The following is a 14,586-nucleotide window of genomic DNA, read 5'->3' on the forward strand; positions in this document are numbered from 1 at the left end:
TGAGACTCAGTACACAGACTGCCCACGGGCGTTGATGCTAGATTGCCGCGTTTTAAAGATATACCAGAGCAGGATCTTTAGACAGATTGACCGTGTTTTGTTTAAGTTGCACAGTTTACCCTAGAATTACTAAAAAGATAGCATGTCTTTTCTGCATGCAGGCACATTTCGGAGCGCTTAATACACGCATTCTAAGACCGACGAAGGCCTGAAATATTCGTAGAGACAAAAGAGTTATAGCCAGGGATTTAGGTGAAATGTCGTTGGCCTTATGGGTAAGCAAAGTCAGTGCCACAGCCACAGCTTATGCTTCTCTTTGTTACAGCAAAGCAACATGCCGTTTCCAAGTGAAGTGCACTCAAGCTGACTGGGCACAAGGAGAGAGGGTAAAGATATTTCAGGAGGTTTACGGGCAAAAATTACGATATTATTGGGAAACACGCCGTAGTGAGGGTTCCATATTATTTTGAACATCTTGGCTTCCTTAACAAACGCCTAAATCTAATTACTCGAGCGCTTTTGTACTTCGATTTCATCTAAATGCGTCCGCTGCAACCGGGAATCATACCCACGCCCTAGAGCCAACAATCGTGCTCCTTCGCACAAATCGTTTGACCTAACCAAGATAGCCGACCTCGATGCTGGAATCGCATTAAGGTATAAATATGGAGGCCGGTGATAGTGTTCCTGCCACCCTACGTTCGAGTTATCATTCGTTATCATTCGTGCGTTCAAAGCGCCCACCACAGCTTAGACAGTGCTTCGAACAGGAATGCGGCCATCTTAGTTATGGCAAGATAGATGTGCGAGAATGCCTGCTTACAGAATTTCGCACATCATTCATTGGGAAGTGCAAAACTATCCACAACATATATAGCTTTTATCAGACAGACAATGAGGGAGACGAAAAAAAGGACCGGAGGGGCTCGATTTTTTTTTAGATACAACCGTACAACGCTAAGACGCGATGACATGCCTCCTGCTAAGCTCACATGCAACGTGGCACCTACGGCTGGCAGGTTACACATCCGCCGCCACCGTCATGAACAGCATTGTCAAACACTACCACAGCCAGATCTAGTAGAAACACAGAAACACCCACGAAGGTGTAACGGGAGGGCGACCGCCTCTGTGGCTCAATTAAAATTAAAATTAGATTACGGGGCTAAACGCGCCAAGACCACGACCTGATTGTGAGGCACGCCGTAGTCGGGAACTCCGGATTAATTTTGACCACCACCGGCACTTAAATCTAAGTACACGCTTTGGCTCAATGACGTAGGACCTAATGAGTAATGGCAGATGCGGGTTCGGCTTCCGCCTGCACCGAGTCGTCTTTTGCTCCATTTTGATTTCCTGTTTTTCTAATTATTTCTGAACTTCAAATAATTGAACTGTTATATATCGCTATTATTTCCATGGCTTCATGGTGTGCGAGATTTCGGTGGTTTTATATTATAATAGAGAGCCACTTTCGGACAAAAAAATATTGGTCATTTTAAGACTAAACCCTATACCTGGAACTTCTCTCCCAGCGTTTCCTTTCCGCCGTAATGCACTTTCCAGAGCTCGACTTCTCTCCAGCAATTATCCGTGTTCATCGGATCGTCCATGTAGCCGCGGCGAGCAATCGAGCATTCCATCGCCTGGCTGGGATCAGCCGTGTCGGGTTGCTCCTGGAGGCACTCCGAGAAAAACTGCAACGTAATGATGTGACACTCAATGAGCATCGAGTGCGTCGCTAATCGGCACGCTGAATTGCCCATTACAATAAAAAAAAATTGGACCACACTGCATGTTCACACCGCTGGACGAGTAAACCCCGCCCACAGAAATAAAGTAGCGAATGGTATTTTACACTTATACCGTAAACTACCGAGCAAGCCCCGACCGAAAATTATGAGATAATCGCGGACAACTTGGGCAAGAACGCTTGCTAGGTCTGAAAGCAAAAAAAAAAAAAAAAATGCAGAAGGGGCACAGAGACAGGGGGGGGCGCTCTCTTGGTCCGATCACTGAATTCAAAATGGCAGCCATTTGGTGCACTCAGCAAATGGCCGTCGCCTGCCGTGCACGGCCTATTGTGCCCAACGCATAAAAACAGAAAAAGAAACCTTGCGTAAGCATGCACCTGAAGTTTATTGCGAAAAATAGAGAAAGACCATTAATGCGCACCCTAGTCTTCGTCACTAAGCCACCAAAAGACTTCTGAGTGGGAACAAAACGTTAGGTCTATACACTCGTCAGTAAGGGCACTGCGATCACGGGAAACCGATGGCGATCCAACACCCGCTAGTCGTTGGTCGAGCTCGTCGTCCTCGCTTCCGTCGAGCGCGGTGCTGATGCCGCAGCCCTCGAAAGATTGGCCAATCACATGTTCGGGTAGCGCGGCCCACGCATTCGACACGAAGTTGAAGACATGCTGCCGCGACGCCTTGCACAGATTTCCTTTGATCGTGCTTTTGTCACGCCTCGTGAATTCTTCCCGCTGACACTTGAGCGAACTCCTGAAATTGCTTGTTCCAGTACAATTCAGCTGGTTGAAGAATGACAGCGCACCGAGCAGGGATGTACGCAACATATGAGTCGAGTGCCTATACAGCATAAGTTAAACCTTCTGTTTTGTGTACTGGTGCTTGATCGATGACAATCAGACGCCAAACATCGTCGCAGTCAGGACCCCAAGCCTCTCGCAACCATTCCAGGTACTTATACCCGTTCATCCATCCATTTTTTAAGATATGAGACACACGTTGTCTGCGAAAAGAAAAGAGAGAATGAAGCGCTAGCCATAGGAAACATTTGAAAGTTAAGAAATATAAGATAACTTGCGTGGAATTCGGCAGCTGCAAATAGGCTCTCGCTGGAATGCTCCCTGTCCTTTCAGTGTCACGTACGGCTTGCGTTTGTGGCCAGATGTACGGGCTGCTAGTGTTACGGTAAACCCACGGATAGCACATCCCGTATTCACAATACGAATGCTGCTTTCGCCAACGACATTGTTCGTCCTGTTGGCAGGAATGTCCATCCTGACCGTAGTCTTTTCCATACTACACACATTGTAATCCGTGTAGTTTTAAGAGTGCGTAAATTCACGCTCACCAAAATCCGATGGCACCTTCCGGCTCTCATTTGTTCGCATGCGCATAGACAGACCAAACCGTTTCTTCCACCGGTTTACGTAATGCGACAATGCTTTGAAGTTCCCCAGGTTCAATACGTCGGCAATTTTTAGTGCTTGTTCTTTTAAAACCCCGTTATTGGCCGCGCGATCAGACCTCCGTTTTTCTTCCAAGTACTTGAACAAGGCACCATCGACTTCCTCACTGAAGACAGGTGCTCCATCAGTCAGCTTGCGTTTCAGCCGCGATTTTGCGTGGTTTTGTTTCAGGAAGAGTTCGCACTTTGAGTCCCACTCGCGCACTCGCTTACGGTCATTATGACATTCCCGCAGTGTCCGACTTACGTTCTTTCAATGGCCCCGATGACATTGACAGACCTCGACTTTTTAAGCAACCGTACACATGAATACATTGTCCAGACAATCGAATCGAGCGAACGCAAATGCCACAGCCCAATTAACGCGGAACTGACCTATCAGAAGAAGTATGCTGGGCTCTCGCTAAACTCTGCAGCCAGCGATTCCCTAGATCCCCCCTTTGCAACTCATCTTCACTTTTGCCTTCCCCCTCCAACAGTCACTAGAATTTAACTTTCTCTCCCAAATGTAACAAATTTCATTAAAATAGGTCCATGGGTTAAAAGCGTTTCTGTGTTTTACATGTATTTGAATAGGTCACGTCGGAGTTGGACCCGAGCTAAAGCTTCCTCTGAAGCCTGCCTTCGACGTTTTAACCGGCATCCGCATGGAACGTGATTTACACGCTACTTCGGCATATCGGCCACCCATCGCCGCTGCGTTCATTTCGCACCGCGCGAGAGCCACTTGGTCATCATGGCGCTTTGCACTCTATACGCGTAGTGCGCGCCGATGGACGCGCCACTGGTGGCGGCCTTGCGCAAAACACACGGGAGAGGAGCCAGGCGCGCGCCGTAGTTTGTTGCCTCGTTGATAGTGCTTCTCCGTCTTATTCGCGTTTTCGGAGCAAAATAGGCAACACCCTTCGCATGTGCGGGGTGGCCAAAGCTTCAAGGAATGTCGAAGAGGAATTGTTGCACGGTGAGGGCTCAAATATCGGCTATACGGTTCTAATCATTCCACGCAAAGCCTCATCAGCGGGAGCAACGGTAGCAAAAATTGATCGTCGCTTCGGCGGGAAATTTCTTATCATCCTTTCCTTTGTCTCGTCGGTGTTTTTTTTCCACTCGGTCATAGTTAGACGCGTAAGCGACGAAGTTCGTGTGCAGTGCAGCATGCGGTTTAAAGGCATTTCGCTTAAGTTCGGAATGCCGTTTGCCGCTTATATTGTTTTCCGCTTCTTTACCGCGTTGCGCTAGCTAGGCAGCACGACTGCTCGAGCGCATTGTGTTGTATGTTAAAGCTACTGAAGTTTGCAAGAACTGAAATTGTTGGTTTTATGTGGCCCGGTAAATCCTCGCATCAGCTGTCGCGCACTTCATGTTCTTGCATCTATTTTTGTTTGACTGTTTTTAATTTTTGTTTAACTGTTTAACTGTTAAATGTTGAACTGTTGCTAGTGGCTCCATGCATAACCCTTGTTGATTCTTTTGAGCTGCGAGGTTTTCACTCTGCCTCGTTTGTAAAGGGTATAAATCACGCTGGTGTTCTATCGGAATGATACCAAGGAGGTGCTTCTTTAACAGCTTTATTCTTTTCGCCCGAGGACATCTTAGCCATCGCGTTTTTTAAAATTTGTTTAGAATATAGGTAGTTCAGGGCGAGAATTGCTAATAGTTGCTGCATATGGTATTTTTGTTCCATTTTTCGCTGAAAGGTTCCCGTCAAGTTTGGGAAGTCATCACACCTCGATGTGCCTCAGCAGACTTAACACACCAAGCGATTTGTTTCACGACGTAGTCCCTTCTTGCACGTGAATTTTGTACTCAACTGATTTCTTTATCATTATGCTTACGCTGCAGAGGACTAAACCCGGCCTTGCCGCCAGCGCTCATCTACTTTGAATGGCGCTGCTCTGCCTTTAAATATATCATGTGGCACCTCTCTCTAGCAATCTAAAAAAAAGTAATGAAAAGTTAGTGAGGCTTTAGCTTTGTACCCTTTCAAGCAGCTCCCTTGGGGAATTTAAAATTGCAAAAACTGCAGCGGGAACGGCAGTTCATCGGCGTATGCAGCAGAATTGCATTGGCGGTACAGCACTAACACGCGCTTTTATTAAGCCGTGCGTTTGGTGACTTCGTTGACTAGTGTACGAGTTTCCATCAATAAATTCGCAATCGCTCTTCTTGAGGCGTCTTCGACTGCACTTATTCGGCGATGTCACGTGTATTCATCGGCAGAAAATTCACAACGGCATATGCAGACATCGTACCGTGCGGATTTGTTTGATATAAGTCTGCACTAACGACATGTGCTGATTATTGAGGTACACAAGCAGCATTACGGCAAGGATAGAATTAAAGAAAACGATCGAGAGGTCGCATTACGCAACAAAATTTATCGGCTAGTTAACGTGAGCTCCACTTCATGTAAATGGGGTTCATGGCGTTTGGCTGCGGGACGCACCTGGCACGTATGTGGACCCATGTTGTCCTGAACACCGGTAACATCGTATTCATACCCTCTCCCACAGAGGTCAGCGTCTTCCCTACAGCTATCACCGCAGAAACAGCAGCCTGGCACCCGAACAAAGGAGGAATCGCAGCCGCGAACTTCAGCCATCCTTGCTGCAAAGGGTTGTCGTCTGCTGCTGCTCCCGCGCGTACTCTTGGAAGCGCCCGCTAGGTGGCTATCAGTGGCGCCTCTATAGGCGGTGTACGAGGCCTATAGGGCATTCTATTTGATCGGCGACGACAGTGAACACATCTCGACAGACATACAGGAGTGATCATTAGGTGGCGCAAAAGAATGTACAGTGACGTTTCATTTCGTGAAAGCGGGTTACGCGCAGGCGTATGGGTGCCATTCCCTTTAGTCTCCTGGACACGCCGAGCCCACGCCTTTTGCCGGAAGTGTTCAGCTCGTGCCAGGCGCTTGGCGAGGACTTCGGGGTCGGTCGACTCGCGCTCTACCTGCCGCCGCTTGCGTCGCCGCTCTGTCCCTCTCGTTCGGCCTTTCGATCACGAGACGAACAGGGTACGTCCACAGCGCACACAGAACCCATAACAACTGCCAGAGGAGGTCAACCCAGCGCGCCTCCGCCTACCCTCCTCTTTCGTCGCGCTTCGTCTCCTTTCTCATTCCCCGCTTCGCTCAACGCCACCTAGACCTTCCTCTAGGAGGTGCTGCTTTGCCGCGCGCTCAGCGCGCTCCTTTGTCCTTTCGCCGGTACGTGACTCTCTTCACCTCCAGGCGCCTTCCTCCTCAGGTGCTCGCTTCCCTTCCGGCAACACACATAATCTCGCCGACTTCACAGATGGAGCATGCACGTTAGCGGGTAAAAAAAAAAGACTCCCTGACGGAGCAGCAAGAACTTCGGCATTGGAAATGCAGTCTGCATTCAGCGTCGATCCGCCCCTTTTAAGTATTTCAGAAAGAAAAATATATAAATAAACAAGCCACGCCTTACTTCTGTGACAGGCTAAATCTGTTACCTACAACGTTTTCTCATTATTTTAAAATCCCTGTGCAACTGTTACAAAAATTCCCCGAGTTTTTTTTTTACCATTATAGTTCTGTTAAAATAGTGATACATCTATAGAGAAATGATAGTGATTGAAGGGTGCAACACTACGCCCCGCAGAAATGCGCACGACCTTAACGAATTCGTAAACTCTTTAAAAACATTTTATGGTTCGGACTATTTAGAATCCGTACTATTCAGAATGCGTAGCATCTAATGCAAATCGAGCTTGGATACTTGGATACTTGGAGCATAACAATTTCCAAGCGTATTCTTGAATATTTAGTAGCTAAACTTCGACGGCAGCCCTGCGCTGTATGTTAAAGCTGATTTCTTTTATTTAGATGGTTGCCATATCTGCAAGGCAATAGACTGTAATGTATTACGTCTGCGCACCCTATCATGTGAGTGACGATGCAAGGCTTTCCTCCAAAGCTAACTTACTCAGCGTCAGCATATATATTTCATTATCGAAATTGCTCAAGAAGCGCCAACGCCCCAATATTAGGCGCAGCACAACACTAACAGTCGAACCTGGTTATAGCCAATTGGAACCCTACACGAAATGCCTTTGTTATTTAAGATACTAATTATAAGCACGCACGCCGCTATCGGCGGATAAACAATCTCAATCAGATATGCGCAAAATTAAAGCAAACGTAATAACTTCGACGGGCAATCAACGCGTCCCTGCAGATTTCAATAGCCAGTCGTACGTTTGCTGCGTCAATGCGTGGCACGGAAACTAAAAGAAAAATACATACACACAATCGGCACTCAGCTAATACACATCCGTGCCTTCAGTACATTACAAGTGATAGGAACGTCGGCTTGCCGGCGACGGTCTATACAAGACAAGCGCCTGGACAAAATGCCCACGCTCGTCCAGAATGCGACATATTTCAGGTTGCTCCTGGACCTGCTGAGCACAGTCGCTCACCAATTTTTAAGGCGGAAGCATTAAATGCCTCACCAGCCGGTGGCGTTGAAAACACGGCGTGCGGTAGAGAGAGTCATGTGAGCTCGCTTCGAGCAGAGACGCGATAGTGCCACTGCTCGCACGTTCGTTGTCGTCGTCTTCCTCATCTGGCTCCAAAACCACTCATCATGACGAAAAAAGGCCAAGTCAATTGAGATAGAGTTAATTCAGGCACTCGAACCCACGACCTTTGGCAAGAGTGACACCCCCGACCTTTGGTGCGAGTCCAAGCCACGAACTTTTGTGTTAATTAGGGAGAAGGTAATTGGAGGCACAGTTAATCAAAGTAGCCTCAATTGAGGCAGACGAACATACGACCTTTGGTGGGAGAAAAGTAATAAGAAGCAACGCATTCCAATAAGAACGTCGAGTAACTTTATTAATGTCTCTTTAGCGTGCAGGCTTTCGCCTTCGCCCTCTTTGGCGTATGCTAATATCACTGTCAACCTTTCGGACACATGTTTCGCGAATATGGCCTGTGCGTGCAACATTTCAGTGCAGGTTTATTTGGCACCGTGGACAGCCGGTTAAGTCTACGCATGCGAACGGAGAGCTTATAGCAATGGCTTGTCTCCAGCACATCCACCGTCCGTCGGCAAATTTTGATCAGAGCCGACGAAGAATGCCTAAACTACCATGCCTAACCTGTGCCGCATCGGCTGGAGCCAGAAACCAAGGTTGCGATCTGTTGCGGAATCGGCGTGGCGTCAACTTGTTTACGGACGCCATGTTTGCGAAATCACGCGTGCGGATCATGTCCAAAAATCTAGGGTACGCCGTATACCATCGGAAATTTATGTTGCCGGTGTACTTAAGTTCGCTAGGTGGCTATGCCACGGGGAAATCCGAATAATAGCATAGGTCTGAAGAATCAGGTGTGTGAGAAATCAAGCGGTGTCTGTATTTGATATTATTTTCTATCAGAAATATATTTTAGGCAAAGTGTAAGCAAAATTTTATTCGCTATAGTCGACACTGAGTGGGACACGTAATTTCGATTTTGTTATGCCAAGACAGTACTCCATCAAAATATGACCAACCAATGACCAACAAATTTTATAGTTACTTCGTAATATCCTCTAATTCATTTTGTTCGTGTCGCTGTATTGAAGTTCGACTCTACGCAGTATATCTGAGTCGTCATACCAATAGATCCGTGTGTTTACTTCTAGCAAAATCGACTGTAAATTCCCTTCGGTAAATGACATCTTGCCTCGCAACCATATAAAAAAAATCGCGTTTAGCGCATGCAGGAAAAGGTAACCTTGTAGCTCATTGACAAAGCCTGTCTTTTCGAACGCTAAATTTTTCGCTTTACATGCACAATTATGATTGAGCGACCTATAGCGTCACATGTGCAGTACAGTTTGTCCGTTTTCGTGGCACAGTTTTTGTGCGGCGACTGCTGGCTAGTGTGAGATACCTGTGAATGCTCATTTTTTCATTATCACACTTGTGTTCCGTCTGAGCACTGCTGTTCCTGCATAAGCGCGCACACAGAATGCACGACTACATAAGTATTGAATATAATAGTGCACCAGGCGCTTCTTCGCTGTAAGCGTCATTGACCAGTGACATGGTCTTATGCATGCAGCATCAAGTTGCTCGAAAAGTATAGAGCGATTCTCATACGGCCACTTACTGTTCTGACGTGTTCCGCAGTGGACATTGGCGTGCCCTCGGGAATCTTGAAGCACACCCGCATGACTCCGTCATACTTTTGTTCTCCAGGAACGAAGTCCTGAACAAAAATAAACATTCAGTGACACATCTGAAGATTCCCAGATATGAAAGTCAGAATATGGTCAACGAAACCGCTGTTCACGCTGTGATGAAGTCATAATGGTGTTATTTGAAAGCTGACGAATGAAATCGTTCCTAGTTCAATACTCTTATTTTAGGGAAGAGGGGCTTGTAGCCATGGAGGCGGACTGAAACAGTTAGTTGCCTTTTAACCATCTGCAGCAAGTAGCACGCCGAATTCACGAGAACAACCTATCAGGTACTAGGTGAACGGTAAACTGAACGGGATAAGTAAGCTACAAAGCCTTGTTATGGGGCGCCTGACAATCATGTGCCGTAATATGCTTAGGCGACTTTTATCAATGAAGTAGATTCTTCCTTTAGTCTATTGAAGACCGTGGCGGGAACTTGAGGCACAATTGCTCCATAGCGACACTACAACCCGTACGAAACAATTAAAAAAATATTCCTGAATTTTACGTGCCAAAATCACTATCCTATTATGAGGCACGCCTTCGTGGGAGACTCCGGGTTCATTTTGACCACCTCGGGTTCTTTAAGGTGTACCAAATGCACGGTACAAGGGTATTTTTCTCATTTCGCCCCCACCGAAATGCAGCCGCCGCGGCCGGGATTTGATTCCACGACCACGTGCTTAACAGCGCAATGCCAAAGCGACTAAGCAATCACGGTGGGTAGTACGAAACTTTGAATCTATTAAAATAAGAAGTCAAATATTAAGTACGTAAAGACCATGCAGTTGGCACAGTTATACATCAGGGCCGCTATATTGTACACGTTCGAAAAGCCGACGTTCGATTCCGCCTCGCGCGATTGGACTAGATTGGCCGAGGCCGCGATATCGGCGCAGCCTGGGCAATCGCGCGAGGCGAAATCGAACGTCGGCTTTTCGAACGTGTACAAGATAGCGGCCCAGGGGCCGAATTCTCGAAAGGTTTCGTTCGTAAGTGCTGTTTTTCATTGGTTGATCACCTTCGCTAATAATATGTCCTACATTACTATTGGCTGTCACGAATGCTCTCAGCGTAAGAACCTTTTGAGAATACGGGGCTCAGATCTTTATTGCATTTCCTTCAGCTGCTGCTGTAGATAGACAAGGCATATGCTCATGCCTGTGTGCGTGTGTTGTTCTTCCATGCTGCGTCTGTGAGCGGTGTTTTTATTCGATCATGAGTCACCGACTAGCCGAAGCTTCCTCCTTAGCACGTCGTAGTCTGGAATTCCAAAGAATATTCGTCTGAAGTGTCAGCATGCGAAATTACTGCGTGGCCGAGTGAATTTGTATTCCGGAGCACGAAAATTCCGGGTCCCATGTTTTGAGGTACGGTTTGCCTTCGCTTTAATCGCAGTTTCGTTTGACTCGAGCGCTTTGATATTTCAAGGTATCATAAAGCGCCATATTTAGCGCCTCCACAGGTGCTAAAGAACACGGAAACTGGTCAGTGGCTCAGAATGATTAGTATCTTGAGATACCACGAATATTAAGTGGAGCCGCGCTGTCTAAACAGACTCGCTATTGAAAATAACGACTCACGTTTCTCGAGACGAAAATTTTCGTACGCGATGCAGCAAGCATAAACGTATCACCACAAATTGCGTAGAACGATGGCACTTACGCGCAAAACTCGTTATCTGTAACGTATACCAAGATACTAAGACTACGCGGATTTCTTTAGAAAACGACAAATTAGAAAAAACATTATATGTGTTTGATGTCCGGAAACTGCCCTGTTGGTCAAGTTGGACGCAGTACGTATAGGAAGGACCGTGAATAGTTTTGACCACCTGGGATTCATAAAGGTGCACCTAAATTTAGGCACATGAGCGTTTCTGCTCATGCGCTTGCGGCAGTCTGTAATTCAACCCGCAACCTTTGTGCGCAGCCCAACTGAACATTCAAAGGAAGTTCATTGGATGCACACGTCACTGTATCGAAAGCGTAAAGTTTCGAGAAATTGACGGTCAGAAAGCGCCTCTAGCGTATAGCCGTTTTGTGGCTGGCAGTTGGCCCCAGCTTTACAGTGCTGTTTCCGAAGCCAATGAAACACGACGTCAGTAATGAAGCCTCTGATAAGAAAAAAAAAAATGGGTGCGTATTAGACTAATAGTGAAAATGATTGCAGACGCTACTTTATCATCTGCCCACCTTTTATTATGGCGAACAAAAAAATATATTGAAATATGAGACGACCGAGTGATAAAAATGATGTATGTGCCTTAATGCATCAGACTCCATGTACAATTACTGCTTACCCCCGGCAGCACAAACTGATCAGTTCTGAAAATCCTCATGAGGGCTATTTCCATCCCTCTCCCTTGAGATAAGGCAGACCGTGACTTCTGGTACCTGTAATATGAACGGGGTTGGAGATAATTTCTGAGCAAATTTCACTAGTAGCATAGCAATTCGCAACCATTCACTGAAGTATTGCATTTCACATAAGAGTGTTTACATGAGCGCTCGCTTAGTTCTTTTAGCATCATTAAATATAAAAGTAACCTGCTCTATAGCAAACCAAACCATGGACAGGCCAAAATATTCATTTACTAGGCACTCGTCCTTGGCGTAGAGACAAAAAGAAACAGCACTCATGCTGTGTTCTTTAGATAGTTCAAAGCACTGTTTAAATTGGAAGATTAAAATTTGGGATGTTACGAGCTAAAACCACGATATGGTTCATGAGGCACGCCGTAGTGGGGGTCTCCGGATTAATTTTGACCACCGGGGATTCTTTAACTTGCATCCAATGGAGTTTTCGCATTTGGCCCCCATCGAAATGCGGTCGCCACGGCTGGGATTGAAGCCGCATGTTCGGACTTAGCAGCGCAACGTCATAGCCACTAAGCCACCACGGCGGGTCACAACACTATCTTGCAGCTGCGGTACGACAAGCCTTTTGTGATCCTACAGCACCTGTGCGTCAGTGCTGTAAGCTAGAAATGGGCAGACGGTAGAGTCGGAAGCTCCAATAACATTTTCCTAGAAAAAAATAAATGAAATCCATATGCTACACTTTGTGCAATGTTGCGTTTCGCCTGCGACACGCGGTTTTGCCGGCGCGACTGCGGCGGGGCGGCAGACATTTTGGCCCGATCGTCGTCGCCGCAACGCTCCCCGCCAGGTGTTTCCAGGCGCGACTGCGGCGATGCGACCGCAAAGGATCACCCTCTCCTTCCAGTCATTGTGCCCGAACCAGGCGATGCGAAAGCAGGGATCACCCTCTCATCCCAGTCTTTGTGCCCGACCGGCGGCGCTACGACAGTGTGCGTCACCATTAGCCCATTGTACAATCACGTGCTCGTCAATTGAGGGGTTCCTTCTTGCCCTCAACTGCGAGAGTATAAAAACAGCTGCCCCCGGACGCCAAAAGGAGGGCTCCGATTTCTTCTGTTGAGTAAAGTGCTCTCCCGTCTCTCTACTTCGGTCAACCTGACCGCCAACTCTTTGCAATGTTAAAATAAACAAGTTGTTTTGTTGTTACCAGTCGACTCATGCTTTGCCGGGACCTTCGGATGCTTCCAGTTGTACCCCAGGCCGCCAGGCCAACGCTACCCTTGGGGCTTGCGACCCAGGTACAACCACGGGCGTCAGCGCCGAGTTCCCAACAGATCGTACCAGCGGTGCGATCCAAACATCTGGTTGGCAGCGGTGAGATCGCCTCCGACTTCAAACAACTGTCTGCCAGCGGTGAGATCGCGACAACGGAGGCCAGCAGCGAAGAGATGCAGTTAACTGTATGCTGAGCAGCTCAACGACGATCCGGGAGCAGTGCAACGAGCCCTGTGTGACGACTGGTTGCCTGCAGCGGAACGACTGCGCGGAATTCCTGCCTGCGAGGTTTGGTGAGTGCGGGACTTTCTTCTTCTGAGCTTTGCCAGGCTTTTGTTAGTGTCAGAAACAGAGCTGGTAATTGTGGTTGTCGTTGCTGCCGGGTTAGTTTGCGGCAAGACAATAGTAAGCAGTAGAGAAAGCAGCATTCAGAGCAGCCATGGATTTGAAGTCGTTGCGCAAACCGAAATTGTTGGAGCTTGCAAGAGAGTTGGGTCTGGATGTCTCAGACAAACTCAGAAAACCAGAACTGCTAAAGGCTATTCTTGAGTTAGAGGCTGAGGATGACGAGCTGTCGGAATGCCTTGAGACTATTGAGGAGAGGTCAAAAAGACAGGAGCGCGAACTTAAAGAGCAAAAAGAGAAACAGGAGCGCGAACTTAAAGAGCAGAAAGAAAAAGAAGAGCGTGACCGTCAACACGCTTTGGAAATGAAGCGTCTTGAGGTAGAGATGGAACGCGCTCGTAATGGAAGTCAGGCACACGGTGCAGGAGAACGCGTATTGTTCAAAATGACTGACCTGATGCGGCCGTTTAAGCTTGGAGAGGACATTGGTTTGTTCCTGGTTAACTTTGAGCGAACGTGCGAGAAGCAGGGGTTCTCTCGGGAAACGTGGCCACAGCGCTTGCTCACTTTGTTACCCGGCGAGGCGGCCGACGTAGTCGCTCGCTTGGACAGAGAGGAGGCAGAGGATTTCGACACAGTGAAATCGAGTCTTCTAAAAAAGTACCGGCTGTCTGCGGAGGCGTTCCGTCGGAAGTTTCGGGAAAATGAGAAAGGCAAAAGTGAGTCATATACAGAGTTTGCGTATAGGCTTATGTCGAACATGCAGGAGTGGCTCAAAGAAGAGAAAGCGTTTGGTGACCACGATAAAGTTCTGCAGTGCTTCGGGCTAGAACAGTTTTATAGTCGGTTACCGGAGAACGTGCGATACTGGGTCTTGGATAGGCCAGACGTTTGTACGGTGGCTAAAGCCGCTGAGCTAGCCGAGGAGTTTGTGACGCGTCGGGCTCGCGGAGCTAAGGACGGTCAAAAGGGTGAATTTGGCTCGAAGTTTGAGAGGCCGAAGTTCACGCCCATGAGATTAAAGGGGGACACGCGTAGTGAGGATGCGAGTGAAAGCAGTCCGACCAAACGTAAAGAGACGGCGGCAGCCAAACGCAGAAAGCGGTTCGAGATGAGGCGAGCGCGCGTTTGTTATACGTGCCAGAAGCCGGGTCACTTTTCGGCGCAGTGTCCGGAAACAACACCAAAAGTTGTGTTTTTTTCAATAGGCAGCACTGACGAGAACA

The 14,586-nt window shown here is 47.6% G+C and overlaps 1 protein-coding gene across 1 annotated transcript in view; it reads right to left on the reverse strand.

Annotated features, from left to right (window-relative positions):
- Positions 1-14,586, reverse strand: part of LOC142587523 (transient receptor potential cation channel subfamily M member-like 2) — a 147,628-nt gene that overhangs the window by 14,584 nt on the left and 118,458 nt on the right. Inside the window, exons 28-30 of the mRNA XM_075698598.1 lie at positions 11,719-11,812; positions 9,344-9,442; positions 1,518-1,697 (exon numbers count right to left, since the gene is read on the reverse strand). Coding sequence (XP_075554713.1) covers positions 1,518-1,697; positions 9,344-9,442; positions 11,719-11,812 — 373 coding nt within the window. The remainder of the gene's footprint in view (positions 1-1,517; positions 1,698-9,343; positions 9,443-11,718; positions 11,813-14,586) is intronic.

This window comes from Dermacentor variabilis, chromosome 7, assembly GCF_050947875.1.
Source record: "Dermacentor variabilis isolate Ectoservices chromosome 7, ASM5094787v1, whole genome shotgun sequence".
In the NCBI taxonomy this organism is placed as follows: Eukaryota; Metazoa; Arthropoda; class Arachnida; order Ixodida; family Ixodidae; genus Dermacentor; species Dermacentor variabilis.